Below are 18,561 nucleotides of genomic sequence, written 5' to 3' on the forward strand. Positions count from 1 at the left end.
GTGGTGGGTGGAGATTTTTTTTGTTTATTTTCGTGGCTAACTAGCTAGTAAAACGCGTTGTTGTTAGCATATATATTCCCCCTCACATTATCAGTGAAGTATAAGAAGTCGAACATATAAACGAGTGCGAGTTTAGCGAGTATTACACTGAAACGTTTGACGAGGTTTTTAGGTTTGGGTCCATCACAGGAGACCCTCGCGAGCTAGGCGTGAAGTTGATGAATGTTAGCGTGTGCTAGCAAGCTAGCCGAAATAACGCTAAGGCGAGCTAGTTAACGCTGCCACTTCGTAGATAAAGTAAACCATATATTATCTCCTGCATCCAGGAACAAGGCTACAGCTCGGTGGTATCACTGTAAGTGCGCAACATTTCCTCTTTGATTTGTGTTGTGATTTATATATAGAATTAGTTGACGAGTAACCCAGTGTTAGCTAATGCTAACAGAGGATGAACTGGAAATTGCTGGCTCTCCTTATTCTGTTCATTAATTGTTCATTTGCTAAACGTGCATTAATATGAATACACAGTTATTCATGATCACGAGCAGTGTAGTACCGACCAGGCTGGGCTGCATCATACTGGGGTATAAGGGATAGAGGAAATATAAAGTTACCCGCTTCCATTAGCTATATGGTGATTTCATCTTAAATCACCAGTTTTAAAAACAACAACAAAACAAAACATTTTTTTGCTCATTCCTCTCCGATATGCCTAAAAATGTAATGATCCATAGTTTGTACAGGTATAATTGTGGGTGTGAAGTTTTAGCTAAATATGTGTAATACTTTTAAAGACACATATTTTTCAAAAATCTGTCAACTTTCAGCACGTTTTCCCCACTTTGAAATTTGAGGCCTTGTTTGAACACGAATATCTCAAAAACTATTAAAGATAAAAGCCTGAAATTATCACTAGCCTCTTTTAGCGTTATAGGGAACTAGGGGTTGTAATTTGTGACCGATACCAAAAACAGACAATTAGAAATGTGAACTTTTCTTTTATCTTAGTCCCAAATTGCAGACTCTGATTGGCTTTTATGGTAAGAAAATTTCATGCTCGTATCTCGAGCATGGCCCCAGAGTTCAAAGAAAAACATATATAAACATTTAATTTCAAATTTTACAAAGTGGTCAATCAGAATGTTTACACTGATTTAAGATGGAATGACTTTATTAGGACAAAGGCTAGTTACATTTTTTTTGTGAGACTGTAGTAATAAGTAAAACTTTAACTGAGTATCAATTTATTTTTTCAGAAATTGAAGTTATTTTGCTCCCCGTACAACACACTGTATTTGTCAATGCAGTGTTGCTAATGGATGAATGGGAACTTTGAAGCAATGGTTACAAATTAATTATGTGCCTTACAACTCAGATGTCAGAATGACAACATTGTTATCAGCACCTGTTCATATGTGCATAAAGTTTTGAATCAAAGATACAGAGACAACCTTGAGCAGTCTTCTTTGGAAAAGTTGCCAGAAAAACTCTTCTTTCTGTGGCCAGTACATTGAGTATTATGTCAGTTAGTTTTCTTCCCCACCTGAGGTGATTCACAGATTGATTTTTACTTTATGAATTGTGGTGTGAAATCCTGATTATCATCTCAACTCTCACTGAAGACAGTTCTCCTCCTGCTTTAGGTTGCTAAATTTGGGCAACAGTGACTCGACGGTAATTTTACCTTCTCATTTCTTCTGGTAAAGGTAAAGAGGATACAGCTGGAAAGCCTCCCCAAGGTTGAAACCTAAGGAGCAAGATGTCAATCACAAGCACCCCCACAAGTAATGATGCCTGCTTGAGCATTGTGCACAGCCTCATGTGCCACCGTCAGGGAGGAGAGAGCGAAAGCTTCGCTAAGCGAGCTATCGAGAGCCTCGTCAAGAAGCTCAAGGAGAAGAAAGATGAGCTGGATTCCCTTATTACAGCCATCACTACAAATGGAGCTCATCCTAGCAAGTGTGTCACCATACAGCGGACTCTGGATGGACGCCTACAGGTAAAGTAGCAAATTCATACTTCTGTGTTTGTTGGTGTTACACCCTGTGATTGTAAATTGGAAAACTTAAGGACCTGTCTAATGTGATGCACCTCTTTGCTCTAGGTGGCGGGGCGGAAAGGGTTTCCCCACGTTGTCTATGCCAGATTATGGCGATGGCCTGATCTACACAAGAATGAGTTAAAACACGTGAAATATTGCCAGTATGCGTTTGACCTGAAGTGTGACAATGTTTGTGTCAACCCATACCACTACGAGAGGGTTGTCTCTCCTGGAATTGGTGAGTAGATTTTAATTTTTGAGTTATTAATATATATATAGAGTACTAATAAAGGGCTTATATAAGAATGTTACGGTTTATTCAACGTGATCATTTTCTTTGATGTCATATCTCATATTTATACATAATATTTAGTTAAAATATCCAAGTTTCTTGCCTAATTTTTACTCTTGATTATTAAGCCACACTTAGAGTGATGCTGATTAAAATGTCTCGCTGTTAAATGTGTTTGCAGACTTATCAGGACTGACCCTCTCAAGTTCAGGTAGGGTGAGCATTTTCTGTTTGCTCAACATAGATTTCTGTGAATGTTCTTCAGTTCTAACCATGTCCTGTTCTGCTAGGTCCACTCTTAGTAAAGGATGAGTATGACTACGATAACCAGCCATCTCACTCCAGCTCTGAAAATCACCTGCCGACGATCCAGCATCCACCGTCGAGGCCGGGCCCACAGGAAACATTCAACAGCCCTGCTCTACTTCCCCCATCAGAGGGCAGCAGTTCAGCTTCTACTTCTGCTTTCTCGACCATTAGTGCCGGACCCTCAAGTAAGTCACGAAACAGTGTCAGCACCTTCTGCAAAATTAAAATAATGCAGCTACTTTAAAAACACTGTGAATCTAAATGTTGCTGTTTTACACTTGGGGTTTGTTAGATTTAAATAAGCATTTTTTAAGGAAATGAATTAATTTGATTACTTATTTAGCCAAAGTTACTTTTATTTAGTCTTTTGTTTTAAGCTATTTATTAATGGAGCTGTTTTAAATGTATGCTTACAGATCCTACCCCGAACTGGAACAGAAACCCCAGCTTCACCCCAGCGGGGCCTCAGCACCAGAATGGGCACCTACAGCATCATCCGCCCATGCCTCACACAGGGCATTACTGTGAGTGAATATAAAACATGCACAAGTTCTGCACAGCTTGGACAAGTCAAATCTGATAAATTCATTTGTAATTTTCTGCGTTCAAGCCAGTGGAGACAAATGTGCTTTTAGGCTAATTAACCCTGTTAAGTAGTTTAGTTAAAGACTGGCTGCTGTAGCAGAACACATTAGTATTCTACAGAGACGTGAAGCCAAATAGGTGATGGTTTATTTATGAGTTATTGAAGATATTAGAGATAATACTTCTGTGTGAGTGGAGTTAAGCTTATCAAATTTAAAAGTTGATTTGAAAATTAGTAAAATAGTCTTCACCATCGATGTCTGGTCAGTGCATTATGTTTATGAGTTAGCCTCTTTTGGTCATTTCTAGCTGCTATGTGTTCAATACTCATTTCTAAATAAAATGTCTCTGTTTAAATACACGTGTAATTATTTTCAACATGATTTACAGGGCCTGTTACCAATGAAATTGCATTCCAGCCACCCATATCCAACCACCCTGGTAAGTACTAAGAAGAAGATCAAAGACAGTTTGCTTTTTAAATTTTTTTTTATCCCTAATTGTGCTATGAGTGAACTTGATTGACCTCTGGTTGCTTGCTGGTTGTTTCAGCTCCAGAATACTGGTGTTCGATTGCATACTTTGAGATGGATGTCCAAGTTGGGGAGACGTTTAAAGTTCCATCCACATGTCCAATAGTGACTGTGGATGGCTATGTCGATCCATCAGGAGGGGATCGCTTCTGCTTGGGTCAACTGAGCAATGTCCACAGGACGGAGAACATAGAGAGAGCCAGGTACTATGTCACACACTTTAAAATATATCATGATATTGTTTAGTGAAGAAATTCATGTCAAATATGGTTACTATTTACTTCCTGTCCTTCATGTCGTTAGGCTCCACATCGGCAAAGGCGTGCAGCTGGAGTGCAAAGGTGAAGGAGATGTCTGGGTGCGCTGTCTGAGTGATCACGCAGTGTTTGTGCAGAGCTATTATCTGGACCGAGAGGCTGGACGTGCACCTGGCGACGCAGTTCACAAGATCTACCCCAGTGCTTACATTAAGGTGCGAATAGCATAATTATGAGATTTGGACTAATGATAATCTCAGTAGATTATGTGAAGTGTCCCTTTTTCGTTGTACTGGTAGAGAATTTTAACCATATATACACGGAGTCTCTCAATATTTGTAGACAGATTTTTAGCATTTGCCTTGTCCCCTGCCAGGTGTTTGACTTGCGTCAGTGCCACAGGCAGATGCAGCAGCAGGCAGCGACGGCTCAGGCAGCAGCTGCAGCGCAAGCAGCTGCAGTCGCTGGGAATATTCCAGGTCCAGGCTCCGTGGGAGGCATCGCCCCTGCAATCAGTGAGTCTTCTTACTACCACTCTTAGCCTTGAACAAGTATATTGTTATGATTACTTGTGTTTTTATGACAAGCTCTATTTTTGTTTGGTAAATGTTAAATATCAGATAAGAAACTCTGACCAAAGCACTTTTGAGCTAAAATGTATTTATTCATAACCTGTTATGCACAGTTCGTCTTTTTATGCATTAAAGCAAACAATGTTTTCCTTCCTTTATTTGTTGGTTTTGTCAGACTGTTTTGTGAGACTTTTTAAAAACAACTTCATTTTCTTTAACTGTCAATGATAATGATGATAATGAAAGAAACGTCTTTATAGCTGACCGGTGGTGCAGTGGGTAGACTGAGTCTTTTCTGTGTGCGTCTTGCATGTTCTTCCTGTGCCTGTGTGGGCTTCATCTGGCTACATGCAAATTTAGCTCAATTGTGCATGGATGAAAGGTAGAAAAAGTGCTTGAAGGGTGTAGAGTAAAGCACTGTATGAATGGATGACCTTTAGTCTGCAGTGCTTTGAGTAGTCAGTAAGGCTAGAAGGCTAAATTAAATTTAGTGGAAATGCAGTACAATATGCAACCTGATGTGAGTGGGACGAACGAGTATATTAGTAATAGTCTCTGTGTGGTAACTGTACCTACTTAGTATGTTCCACACAGACACACGGATTCAGTTGCCTCACGTTTCTCTGCTTTGGTTTGGCCTGTAGTGCCACGTCGATCTAAAAATTGCCGCTTGTAATTTCCCCTGCAGGTCTGTCAGCTGCTGCAGGCATTGGGGTCGATGACCTGCGCAGGCTGTGCATCCTCCGGATGAGCTTCGTGAAGGGCTGGGGGCCGGACTACCCACGGCAAAGCATTAAAGAGACACCCTGTTGGATTGAGATCCATTTACACCGAGCCCTGCAACTACTGGATGAAGTTCTTCACACCATGCCCATAGCTGACCCTCAACCTCTTGACTGAGTTAAAGCATAAGAACTGTATTAGGAAAAAACTAAAAAAATAAATAAATGAAAAATAACAGTTAAAAACAGAACAAAAAAAAATCTGACTCTACTCTTAAGAGAAAAACTCCAACTATAAGCCTGGAGTGCCAAAGGAGGACTGCAAACACGGGGATGGTTAATAGTTTCTAGGAGTAGGAAGGAGGACATGAAGGCCAGCAGTATACTCCAAAACACACTTCTTTAAAATCCAGCACTGCAAGCAGTTTCCAGAATTCTGAGAGACTCCAGGTTTGCAGTTTCAGTGACTTCCAAACAGCTGGAGGAACATGTGAGTCACACTGGGAGGACTCGCAGCGCAGTGGAAGACGACGGCCATGAAAAAGGAGGCTGATTGTTTACTAAGTGAGGCTGCTTAACATCAAACGAACACGGCCTGTGCCTCTCTAACCTCAAGGCTGAGGTTACAAAAACACTCAAGGTACAATGATAAGAATTAAAGAAAATATTTTCACTGAGAATATTAGTGCAGCTTTAGTGTTGATGCTGTGCGAAGCCAATCCATCCATTTTCTTGCGTAAATTATTTAGTGAAATATTCGGCTCTCAAACAATTTAGGTGTTTGATCCCAACTCATCCTAAATGTGATTTCAGCTGGAGTATACGGCCGGTCCAGTCCTCCTCTTATGGCTCTCTTATACGGCTTCATGTACCTGGAGTTATTTCCCCCTCACAGATCTGGACATTAATGTAAAATTATGTTCTACATTACCCATGCTCTCGTAAACTGTAATCTTGCTTATTTTTCCAGTGCTGGCAGTCCTTGTTTGATGTGCTATGATTTATATTCTCCTTTTGAATTTTTTTTTTTTTTGTAATAACAGAGCATTTTGAAAAGCCCATCTTAGATGAACTCTGTTTCTCTTTCAACGCCATAAAACTTTCCTTTTTTTAACAACCAGTCAAGGCTGTTCTAACCCTGAGAAAGTAATGGCTTGGACTGAAAAAGCCAAATTTTCATTGAAATTAGGAAATAGTAAAAATAAAAATCTCACGCCGGTGTTGATATGTTACTGTATTTCTTTTACTAGCTTAGTGTCTTTTAGCACTTTTATTAATTTGTAATTAATTTGTCTTTTTCATAGTCTCATTTGTGGTTACTTGTCGTAATCATATAATGTTAGCATAGCTGAAGGGTTTTCATTTCAAACTACTTGCGGTTTATGTGCTATCTGCCCAAAATCTGTTTTTACTTTCAAACACTCACCCGCAGCAGGTTTGACTGGTGTATTTGGCTGACTTCAATACTTTAGAGACACTTTAGGTGGAGTATTTCTTTAAGATGGCTCACAATTACCCATTTTTATTTTAACGTATTCTAGCTGAGTAACTGAGGGGTGAACTGTGAGAGGAAGTGTAAGCCATATTGATGCCAAAAAGCGAAAAGGTTATTGGACCGTAGTCATTTCAGTATTATGTCGCTTGTACAAGCTCAGTTTAAATTATCAGAACCAGTCTAGTTTTGTTCAGCATTATTGATCAAACAATATTTTTATCTGGAGCTCTGTTTACCTACAGCTGTTGCAGTATTTTATACTCTTTTTGCTACTTTTACAGTGATGAACCACCTGTTCTAAAAAAAAAAAAAAAAAAAAATGCAACTTCATGCTTTTCTTTACAATTCTGCCATACAATCTGAATACATACAGAGTTCGAATGCTATTGATGTTTATATGTATGCATATGGTTGAATAAAATTTAATGGGCATCGCTCGGTGAGTGGATCAAGCTTGTTAAAAAGGACGCCGGCTTTGAACAAGAAAACGTTTATTACTGCAAAGACAAGTCACAAATTTTAAGAAAAACAACACTAAAGCTAGCCTGAGCTGAGATCTGAAATATTCAGAAAAACAAACTACATGTGTCTTTAATAGTTTCTATGATCATCAATACGACACACTAAATGATAATGTCGTAAATATAAAAGCCCCCGAATCATCCTTTTTTTTTTTTTTGCTTTTTTTTTTTTTTTTTAATGCAAAATACACGATACAAATCATCCTACACATGTTGGTTTGCTTTGCCAATTTTGAAAAATATACATTATATGAAGAAAACTTAACAGCACACAAAAGGAAAGTCACATGAAGTTTGTGTGTATATATTATATCAGATACTATACATTATCCAAAAAAAGAAGGGGGAAAAGTAATCACAAAAGCACTTTGAGCCAACATATCAGATAAAATGTTCACCAAAAGAACAAATGAAATAGTTAAGACACAAATAAATATACCTTTTCTGTTTTTGATATATACACACACTTTTGTCTAGGGTGAAGCCAAATAGAAACCTTCCCTAAACGCCACTCCCAAATGCTTGTGCTTGCATTAGAGGGTGCTACAGATGGCCACGACTCACTAGACTGTCAAATGGCACTTAGAAAGAAAAAAAAAAAAAGAAAATTACAAATCTCAAAACGGGTCACAGCATTCAGAAAATATTCAAAACAAATCACGATCATGAGAAAAAAAAAATTAATGAGAGAGCATTTTACTTACAGTTTTTATCATGGTTCATTAACCAGTTCTGTACAATAAAATGCAGGCAATCTACCATGAGCAACATGAGCGCGCGTGTGTGTGTGTCAAATCCAGTAAATAATCAGGAGTCCAGTCTGAGGACGTCTTTATGCTTCCTCAGCATTCTTAGTGGCAGCACCTGTGCAAGGAAATGTCTGCTCTGTAGCCTCTATCTGTAGCCCACCAGAGACCCAATAGTCACCAAGGCCCACTGCTCTGGCCAGGGTGAAATTAAAGGCACTGGAGTCCGCTATGGGTCAGTGAAGCTGCCATATTGTTCAGCTGAAGAGGCAATTCTCAGCTTTCACCAGGGTCTTATTTGGAAATTTGCAAACAGTGGTTACAAAAACAATCTTCATCAATCTCAAAGACACTCAGAAATAAAGTATAATAGTGTTGGCTGCATTAACATTGGTCCAGCTTTTGGGAAAGAGGCAGGCTTTGAGATTGAGAAAGCCAAATCAGCATCTGGCACAATCTGGTAAAAGTAAACTGGGTAAAGAGCTAAACTTAGTGAGAGAGATACAAAAATAAGAAGCTTCTAGCAGCACATGGCAGGGTGTGCAAGACCAGAAAGCACTTTTGATCCTAAAGGAAAACCAGTAAATTCATTTTAAGCCATTTTCACTTCGAATGCACAAAATAACTTTTCATCTCTGAGTGATAACATAATCCAGCTGGAGAAAGGTAAAAATGCCATTGCCAAGCAAAGAAGAAAAGTATTCTGCAAAACCTTTATTCCTAACAGTACACCCAGATTTACAACAAATTTGGACATTTTATAGACACAACCCCATGAAAGGAGCCTGTGGGAATGGTGCATTTCATTTTTTCAATTACGTGAACACATATTTATATAAGGATTTCCACAATATAAAAGAGATTAATAAATTCTCCATTTATTGGACATTTTTCATTACTTTCTCTGTTCTCTTAAGTTGCACTCAGTTTAATATTGAGAGCCAGGGCGTCAGTGTCTCGTCCGACGCTCTGTTTTCTTGGCTCTTTTTGGAGACTTTTCAAGCTGTTCCTATTCAATACAGTTAAAATCTTGGATTTATGTGAGCCTAGTTCTACAATACGATCAGTGACTTTTTTTTTCTTAAGCCAGCAGGACAAGTGCGGCTAGTGTTACACGTTGGCAGGGCAAGCAGGGCTAGTGTTACAGATGTAGCATAGGTTTAATTGGTGAGGAAGCTAGGTTTGGAAATGTCAGAATTTACTTTTCAGATATCCTCATCCCCAAAAGGCTGAACATCAAGTAGAGTCCACTGACCCAATAGCTGAAAAGACATTTGCACTTTCCCACACTTCCCTAATGTTAAGCATGTTTTCTACACAGGCACACAAGCAAGGCTAAAAACAAAAAGTACCAGTGTACTGCTAGCATCTAAAGATAGCCGCTGAAGGGCTGTGATAACAGCATTTTTTTTTCTTTACCCTTAAATCAACATAAATGACAAAAAAAGAAAAAAAAAATAGAAAAGAAAAGAAAATCCAGCCTTTCTGTACAGGTCTGCTCTTTTTTCAGCGGAATAATCAAGAGTTATCATTAGTACCCATTATAACATATGCATAAGCAATTTAACAAAAAGAAAAAAAAAATCACAATAAATATCAATAAATAAACATTTTTGCAGAGAAATTGTACAGAGCATTTCAACAAGCATGAAAAAATAAGAACAGATTTATTTTAGTAACAAAATGTTCCTATTTAGAGGATTAATCTCAATATTCTCCACAACATAGAAGGCTATAACAGTTCAAGTATAGATGTAGTCTAAGGAATCAGAAGTTAGTCACCATGCCTTTCCCATTTCACAGTCTATGAACTAATTACAGATGAGCTACCATAAGAAACATTCACATAGAAACAATCAGATCAACCACGTTGAAAAAACAAAACAAAACAAAAAAAACTCCAACAACAAATATATGTAGTGTATCATCATTATATATACTATACATATATATCTCTCTATATCTCTTTGAATATCAGAAAATATCTACTTTTGGTCCACTGTACAAAGATGATCTTTAAACAGGGAACAAAGAATGAAGCATGTCACGGGCTAAAAATTGAAAGGAACGTGTGTCAGAGGTGAGAGAAAAGCAATGCAGACTTTCTCTATCGCGTTGAGATTTGTGCAGTACAGTGGTGTGTGTGCAATAAGGTTAGGTGACTGTGCTGCACGCGTCAAAGGGCTGGCACCACTGGTTTGAGGTAGGGTGACTGATGGATGTGTTCCAACAAATACACACAAGCACACAGACGCACAGGCATAAACACACACATGCGTACATAAAAACGTAGCGCACACATAAGCATCCATGTTCACAAACACGCACGTTCACACACTTCACACAAAAACGAAGGCTAATAATGCAAGAATAGGCCTTGAGAGGGCAGAGTGAGGGCAGGGGAGAGGCTACAGACCACGATTCAGATAAGTAGCGGGCTAAGTAGAGCTGAGCTGGAGGAAACAACGGGCGTGTCTGCGCCTGCATCCCTTGGTCTCAACACTGATGAGCCAGCCCAAATCCAGCCACGAGTCACCAGAAAAGCCAAATCTGTGGCTTGGACAATGCAGAAGGGCTGTAGGCTCTCTACAGCACACAGTCAGGACTACACGGGCAGCTGCATTTAAAGATAAGGCACTATGATAAAGCCGAGGTACATTAAATCCCTGACATTCCTTCTGCTCTGCAACATGGCACTGTTGGACAGGAAACAACTTCTGTGCGGCCCCAGTTGGCTCACTCTTCAGTTTCCTTGCGTTAGTTTTTGGTCCACTGCAAACTTAAGGAATTTCATTAAGACAGAAATTGCAAAAACAGGGGAACGTGTCGGGTGAGTTGTTTTCAAGATTACAGCTTGTCACATAAACAGAATTACAGAGCATCTAAAATTAACGAAGGCAAGCGTTATGCACAGAGTGCATAGAAAAGCTAGCATTAGAGACTTTTTTTTTCCTTTTTAACAGCCTTTCTTCTCAATTTCCTATATACAAGAGTAGCAGCAGTGACATCTCTTTAGGGTTTTTTTTCCTTAGTTTTTATGTGGCTAAAAGCTATAAGTGTCTATCGTTGAGTGGCTACTAAATCATTTTCAAAGGGAACGGAAAAAAACTGCCCCATGATCCTTAATTTAAAATCATATATAAAGTTTTGTTAGCTACATACAGAAACATTTTTGTTCAACCAAAAGTGTATCAGCAGTTGGAATGTGTGACAACATGAAATCATACTAAAATTAGGAGGATTAACTAGAAAATTAAGGAAAAACTAAACAAAAACCCAAAACACAATGATAGCACCATGATTTCTTTTTTATGTAATATTAATTGAAATTATAGCAAAACTATTATGTACAATAGGTAAGGTCTTGAGTCAATCAATGCCTTTGCTCCACTGGGACTAGTGACATGGATTTGAGCTCTGAGACATCAGTAGTTATCAGTAGTAATTTGTCTTCGGGATAAAACCCATCTGCATACACAGACAGAGGCAGAAACGGGAAACATTTAACGGGTCGAATTAGTCCTTTTCCTTCAGGTCCCTTCCATCAGCTGCCGAGCACAGACTTAACGAGCACATCCAGAATCTAAGCAGTAAGACAAGGACAGAACAGCGTGGCCGGTGTATCAGCACTTCATTGCTCCTCCACTGACCCGGCTGGAAGAGGAGAGCACATCCACACCGGTGCAAACAGAGACAATGTGTGAAAAAGGACACAAACACCAAGACTTACAAAGAGAAAGATATGTGAAGAGTAACAGGGCAAAAAGAGGCCAGACAAGGTCAGCTGTGCCCCCAGACCCTCAAACAGAGGCATAGGTGTTGCCCGTGGTGCTGCAGTGGCGGATGGTCGGAGTACCAACAGAGGGGGTAAGGATGTGCTCAGTGTGGTCCTGTGGGGGCTGCGGCAAAGAGTGAAGTACACCAGGCTGGACAACACCCACCACAGGGTGGGACCCATCTTCTAGTGCCCCGACCTGGATCACCTGGATTACCTCGTGCTCCGACTTCTCCCGCTTGGCAAGAGGCTCCCCGGACTCCTCCGTGTCCTCTTCTAAGTCACTGTCCATCCCACTTGTTTCATCTAGACAGGAGAAAACAGCAAACAAGCATTAAAAGGAAGCTTTAGAGACGACTGAAGATGCAGAAATCATCACAATTCAATGACATAAAAAAATCTCACAATATTTGTAGCAAATATTATCATTTTACATACCTTTGTCAATGTTAGTAAGGGATAAGGTGTTGAGACTGTCAAACTGCAAAGACAAACAATTATCATAAAGAATTTTCTGTTTAGTTGTTTTCTATGATTTTACAGGTTGTTATTTAATATAGTGTATGACAACGGCACTAACTATGAAACATCATTTTAAAAAGTCAGAGAGAGTAAAGAGAAAACAAGATATGCAACATCTTTACCTCCCCCATGACACCAATAGGTGTCTCTCCAGTAGCTTGAGCCACACGATGTTCCACCAGGTAAAACATGTATTCGTCATACAGCAGTCGAATCAGGTGGAAGGAACCAAAGCTGGCAGCACTGCGTAGGGTCAGGTCCCTGATCACCATCGAGCTGCAGAAATATAAAACACCAAAGTGTTTTTGTCTTTTCAAAACAATGCTGCACACTCTCATGTGTGTCTCAGAATACACTTATTTCCCACCCTCTACCACAGACCTGTAGAAGGACCATTTTAGCAGGAACTGTCGAGCTGCCCTGGGGAAGCTGGGCCGGTGCTCGTAGGGCTTGAGGACCTGAGTGACCACATTGTCTAGCCACGCTGCCCATTGCTCCAGAGAGCTTTGCTGCTGTAATGTGGCCTTGAAGTCCTGCTCCAAGTGCTGAACCATTCCTTCCTCACACTGGCACACCCACGATGCCTGCTCCTATGCAACAGTCACACAGGGGTTGTATTTGGACATTTTCAGAAAACAATCGACAAAAAAATGAATAAGTGTCTATTCTTTGACACAGTAGTTAAGATCTTTAGTTCTTACCTGTACATTGGCAAAGTCAACACGATTGAGATCGCTGAGCATCTGGTTGATCTGTGATGTGTTTTGCAACACAGCACGTGCCGCCTGAGCCAGGTGGTTCAGAGATGTATATCTGCGCAATGTTTGCGCAAAGGCACTAACAGCGGCAATCTGTTAAAAGAAACAAGAGCCCAGATGTTATCTTTTTTAAGTACACATGCATACGTATCGTAAACACATTAGTCTGCTCTAGGTATTCATGTTATCTATTATTAAACCGTAGTGTTATTACAGCCAGGCCTTGAAGTTACGCTCAGTGCCAGCCACCATAATTCAATTAAGTTTTATTTATGTACCTGATAAGCTTTAATGCATCCTACTGCAAATCTTACTTTGTTAGAACTACTTCACCTTAGTTAGCCTGCACACAATTGCTATACATCTGCAAGCCACTTTACAAACCATCTCCTTGCTGTTGATCTCAGTCTTTAGGTTTCGATGTATGCATACTTAAGGGTGAGGAACACACTCATGCTTTCTAAGTATGTGATCTGAAAGCCATACAGCCAAATACAAACATCTGCAATAACATACCTTGGTCTGGATCATTCTCTGTGGAATGGCATTCATGGCATTAGTGAGCCAACTTTCCAGGCTTTTGGCAAAATTGCGAATGGCTTGAGTCAAGGCACCTGACAAATGATACAGAAAGGCAAATCTGACAACACTGCATTAATGATTGAGCTGTCATCAACATTAACACAAACAAACAAATAAAGCATGAGTCATGTGTGACTGTGGCTCACTGGGAATGGGTCTCAGGACATCAGGAATAAGGATCTCCACAAGGGCCTGGTACATTAAATGGTCGCAGGTGCTCATCCACTTGAGTACAGTTTCGTTTCTGCACAGCACCAATAGCTGTGATTTGGGGAGCCGCGCTTCAATCTCACTTATGCTGCTACAAAATGAAAAACAAAACACAACAAAACAAAAAAAAAAAAACCCCAGATTAACCTGTTTTTGTTTTTTTTGTTTTTTAAATTTCTGACATTAAATATTTTAATATTTATCCTTCAGACACAACATACTGCATGTATATCATTTACTTGACCTCACCTGTTTTCTGTGACAGTAGCACCCTCTACAGTGTCCGGGGGAGAATAACGCCAGAATGTCTGCCACAGCTTCTCAATCAGACTGAACTGGAGGTTGACAACCACATCCAGGATAGCCTGAAATGAAAAGAGAACATTCATGACTGATACTGCTTTCTTTGTTCTTTTGAAAATAATGACTTCTAAAAACTATTGCTAGTCAATTCTGTTATATTGTCAGTTTTTTTTCCATTGCACTTAGTGCTAAAATGAAATTCCATTCCTTTTGTATTAACAAGCGGAAACCTTTAACACGGACATTAAAATACCAAACTATCTGCAAGGTTACACACTACTATGGGTTTGTAAGGACATTTTTTTTTTTGTTTAACTTTTTTAATTTGGATAAAATGAAAAGTTAGAGCTGTGGTCAACACTTGTGGATGATTTGATCCCTAATTTCTGGGTCATTATCAGAGTTGAGGAGAATGTTCTGTTTCAAAATGTCAGCTGCTGGCATTTACAGATCTGTCACACCTGATCTTTTCGAAAGTTCCCCCACTCTCAATCCAAAAAAACCCAACAAAACTTTAAATTCACAGACTTCTTTAAATTAAGCAAAACTGTACTTTACTGTATTTTTAGTATTAGCAGCTTTTTGTGGGGCGGCCGTGGCTCAGATGGGAGAGCAGGTATACACATTTGAAGGTTGGTGGATCGATCCCTGGCTACTCTAGTCTGTGTGTCGAAGTATCCTTGGGCATGATACATCCATCAGAGCGTAAGTGCGAATGTCAGATTTAAAAAAAAAAAACATTTCAAAAAGTGCTTACACACAGATCGAAAGAAAGAAAGAAGAAGAAGAAAAAAAAAGCACTGTATGATTGTGTCTGAGATTGGGTGAATGAGACTTGTAGTGAGAAAGTGCTTTAGCTGCTCAAAGTGAGTAGAAAAGCACCATGTAAGTAAGAGCCCATTTACTGTAGTTCTTGATTAAGAAAAAAAGATGGTGTTATGATTGATAAAGAGAACAAAACTGACCTTACTTTGACAGAGAAAAACAGTCTTATTAGAAAATAAGTGGAAAACATAATATGGGCCCTGCAGAAATTAAGTTAAGCCCAGGTTAATAGTCACACACACACACACACACACACACACACACACACACACACACACACACACACACACACACACACACACACACACACACACACACACACACACACACACACACACACACGATGACGCATCAATGAAGGCGATAACATTGAAAGGGATTACTCAGCCATCTTTTAGCATGAAAGAGGATCCTGACCCGTTTCCTTAAGTGCCCAGTGTGCCGTGTGTGTGTGAGACGCTGCATTGAATATAAAAAGCACTTTGTCTAACCTCACAGTGCTCTCTGTAAAGGGACTGGAGAGCTTTCACATCATCTAGGCTGATGTTCTCTGTATTGCTCTGTCCAAGGTCCAGCTCTACAAAGTCGGGGAGTGCCCGCGACGCATCTGTTGGAAGTGAACACAACAGAATCATCTAAAAGACATAATAGCCAGTATATGTCAGTTCAGACTTTTGGATAAAAAGAAAAGCCGCTGACCTAGGAACTGCTGGTGGTGCTGGCTCTGTGCTATAACTGTCTGCTCTGCAGCACCAGGATGGTGCTGCCCTCCACCTGAGTAATTCTCCCCAGAGCCACCATCAAACTTCTGCACTGGCTTGAACCTTAAAAAAACAAAACAAAAACAAAACAATAACAAAAACCCCCCAATACCAAAATCACATTGCTTCCTACCTACTAAAACTACAACTTGCTAATATTTCAGTCCAGGCTGTGTGTGCTCTACCTCTGTTTCTGCTGAACAGGCTGCTGTCTGAGTGCCATGTACTGCATGTCTTCTTGGAGTCTGTTGAGTGGGGAATCTGGTTTCACACGTATACCATAGTAATGATATTTGGAGTTCCCTCTGCAACACAAACCCCAAAGTTAAAACACACTGATAGACTCACAGTGAGGAGGCGGGCATATTTCTAATAGATTAAAATGTCACATCCCTAATGTAACAGCTTTTCTTTACTTAAGAAGATAAAAGGCGCTAACCTTGTCCCGAGGCGTCTTGTACGGAGACCCATGAAGATGGAGCGGATGAGTTTGCCAAAAGAAGCTGCATTTACAGGGTCCAATTTCTGCTCCTGGCAATGGCGCAGATAATGATTGTAGAGAGTAGATCGTGGCAGACTTACTCCCTCTGCTGTCTCGTAGTTGTCCAACAGCCACTGGAGCTACAACAGCAAGAAAGAATTGTTTTTCATGACATTTTTTTTTTTTATCTTCCTTTTTAACTTAACAGACTTCCATGTTGGTCCTTACAAAAACCTTAGGCCAACAGTTAGTAAATATAATACTGCTCCATCACTGCTCTGCAAAAGCTTCTATAGCAGCCAGAAAATTTAAAGCGGTAATAATTAAAACCAGCAACGAAAATAGCAGGCACCACACTGAACTTAAATGTACAGAGACTGGAGGGAGGCAGCAAGAGAGCGAGTTTAGCAAAAGTTAAGGTTAGACGTGGGCGAGCGTTCATAAAAGCAACTTACATGGCTGTTGAGCAGCGAGCTTCTCTGACTGGATAAACCCTCAGATTTTTGGAGAGTCTCAATCGCCATTTCAATCTGATAAACCACGAAGCACAGGACAACAAAATGTAAGAGGGGAAAATGAAAACAAAAGCAAGAAAAATAAAGAGTTGATGTACACACATGAATAGGCCACAAGCGAAAATAAAAAAAGGCAATCTAGAAAAGACTCCAAAGCAAGCACCGCTAAACCCAAGCAGAGCAGGACAACCTGTCATTCAGGAAAACCTTTCGAGATGACAATGACTCTGTAATACCAGACTGGCTCTTATTTTACAGAGAGGGGAGGCATGAACACGAGGCATAAAGTTAACCATTCTCAGTTCAAAACTATTTAGTGCTCTTCTGGTAAATATGTGCTGTGTCTCAGCGTGATTCCAATAGAGCTGGGCGATAGAACGATAACGATATGTATCGCGATATAACTTTTACTCGATAGAGAAATTAAGCTATCGCGATAGACCTCGCCGCTCTTGTCCTCTTAAAATAAAAAAATTAAAATTTTTTTTAAAAAAAAGGTCAGCCAATCCAAACTAAGTAGCCGAACCAATCACAGCCGCAGCGTCACGTCGCGTGACTTGTTACGTACAGCACAAATGCCAAGCCGCACGTGTTTGTTTGGGAAGCAGCCAGCGGGTAATGGAGGAAATGAGTGTGCCGACTAGAAAAATCAACCGAGCGTGACCGAAGAGAAAACAGATGATGGTTCCAACGCCGGAGAGATTGTCGAACGGAAGAGCCATAGAAGTTCCGTAGTGTGAAGGTATTTCGGCTATTTCAAGTCTGACAAAAAACAGAGTAGCGTGCACTGTAAATTGTGCCGAAAGCAAGTCTGGAAATACAATAAACTGGTGCATGCGTCACACTGTGCGCCACGTTATTGTTTCGGTGAAATGAATTTCTACAATACTGTTAATTCTACTCTCTGCAGTGTTTAAATGCTTACATATACACACAGTTACTGTCCGTCCACACATACAACTCGGTTCTGCTTCTATGCCGCAGCTTTGTTTACTTTTTCCCACCGAGGCTTCTAGACTTCTGATTGGCCAACATTTCTTCACGGTTAGGAATCTAGCGCCACCTGCTGCTTTGGCATGTTCATAGCAGCGTTTTTCTTCATTTCTGCCTTTATGTGTGGACGGGATTATTTTTTTAAACGGAAAATCTCCGTTTTCAAAAATACCCGTGTACGTGTGGACGTAGCCTCAGTCTCTGACTGGAAGCGCTAATTCGTCATTCGGCTTTTGTCAGACTAAAGTAACTGTTTTATACTGTTTGAAAAGCTAAGCTATACAACAAGGAGAGATTGAGAATTTCCTTTTAGTTCTCAATTTGATATTGACAAAAGTTAGTCAGTTTTGTCTGTTATTCTGTAAAACAAACTAAGATTTATTTTTAGAATTAATATTTTGTTTCTAAGTGGAATTGACAATTTAGTCTGTTTCGTTTGTTCTATTTTGAAACTTAAACGCTTTAGCGGCTGCCTTTTGTGTAGTTTGCAATATTTGCCTTTATTTATCTGAAAAAGTCTCATGTTCCTTAAGTACATCTACCCTGTTGAACTTATTATGGGAAATAAATATTTAAATAAAAACAAGCTGCTGATTATTTCACATTTTACTTGTGAGCAACGGCACATTTAAATCTTACAAATATAGTTATTTGGCTTATATCGTGATAGATATCGTTATCGCCTGAAATGAAAAAAACATATCGTGATATGAAAAAATCTCATATCGCCCAGCTCTAGATTCCAATAGTATAAATTAAAGTA

The 18,561-nt window shown here is 39.8% G+C and overlaps 2 protein-coding genes across 3 annotated transcripts in view; one reads left to right on the plus strand and one right to left on the minus strand.

Annotated features, from left to right (window-relative positions):
* Positions 1 to 7,526, plus strand: smad4a (SMAD family member 4a). Of its 2 annotated transcripts, none has more exons than XM_080872366.1 (11): positions 1 to 355; positions 1,644 to 1,999; positions 2,105 to 2,279; positions 2,515 to 2,544; positions 2,624 to 2,827; positions 3,059 to 3,166; positions 3,618 to 3,668; positions 3,780 to 3,963; positions 4,064 to 4,232; positions 4,394 to 4,532; positions 5,278 to 7,526. In XM_080872366.1, exons 2-11 carry the CDS (start codon positions 1,760 to 1,762, stop codon positions 5,487 to 5,489), a joined length of 1,512 nt encoding a protein of 503 aa, XP_080728492.1. In that variant the 5' UTR covers positions 1 to 355; positions 1,644 to 1,759; the 3' UTR covers positions 5,490 to 7,526. The 2 variants fall into 2 exon arrangements, with proteins under 2 accessions (XP_080728492.1, XP_080728491.1); XM_080872365.1 differs by having other exon boundaries at positions 2 to 355; positions 1,707 to 1,999.
* The window catches only part of rfx3 (regulatory factor X, 3 (influences HLA class II expression)), a 23,243-nt gene continuing 10,999 nt past the window's right edge, over positions 6,318 to 18,561 (minus strand). The window contains exons 5-17 of the mRNA XM_080872352.1: positions 16,746 to 16,820; positions 16,249 to 16,430; positions 15,995 to 16,114; positions 15,748 to 15,872; positions 15,540 to 15,655; positions 14,170 to 14,285; positions 13,857 to 14,011; positions 13,645 to 13,742; positions 13,072 to 13,221; positions 12,752 to 12,960; positions 12,493 to 12,646; positions 12,287 to 12,329; positions 6,318 to 12,154 (exon numbers count right to left, since the gene is read on the minus strand). Of these exons, the coding sequence (XP_080728478.1) occupies positions 11,874 to 12,154; positions 12,287 to 12,329; positions 12,493 to 12,646; positions 12,752 to 12,960; positions 13,072 to 13,221; positions 13,645 to 13,742; positions 13,857 to 14,011; positions 14,170 to 14,285; positions 15,540 to 15,655; positions 15,748 to 15,872; positions 15,995 to 16,114; positions 16,249 to 16,430; positions 16,746 to 16,820 (1,824 nt within the window). The 3' untranslated portion in view covers positions 6,318 to 11,873. The remainder of the gene's footprint in view (positions 12,155 to 12,286; positions 12,330 to 12,492; positions 12,647 to 12,751; positions 12,961 to 13,071; positions 13,222 to 13,644; positions 13,743 to 13,856; positions 14,012 to 14,169; positions 14,286 to 15,539; positions 15,656 to 15,747; positions 15,873 to 15,994; positions 16,115 to 16,248; positions 16,431 to 16,745; positions 16,821 to 18,561) is intronic.

The sequence above is a fragment of the Rhamphochromis sp. 'chilingali' genome (genome assembly GCF_963969265.1).
Source record: "Rhamphochromis sp. 'chilingali' genome assembly, chromosome: 2".
NCBI lineage: Eukaryota > Metazoa > Chordata > Actinopteri > Cichliformes > Cichlidae > Rhamphochromis > Rhamphochromis sp. 'chilingali'.

Bases quoted from the DNA above. Each gene is read 5' to 3' on its own strand.
- smad4a (XM_080872366.1), top strand. From the start codon at position 1,760: ATGTCAATCACAAGCACCCCCACAAGTAATGATGCCTGCTTGAGCATT. The intron at 3,167-3,617 runs GTGAGTGAATAT...CATGATTTACAG, and splicing joins GCCTCACACAGGGCATTACT to GGCCTGTTACCAATGAAATT. The intron at 4,233-4,393 runs GTGCGAATAGCA...GTCCCCTGCCAG, and splicing joins ACCCCAGTGCTTACATTAAG to GTGTTTGACTTGCGTCAGTG.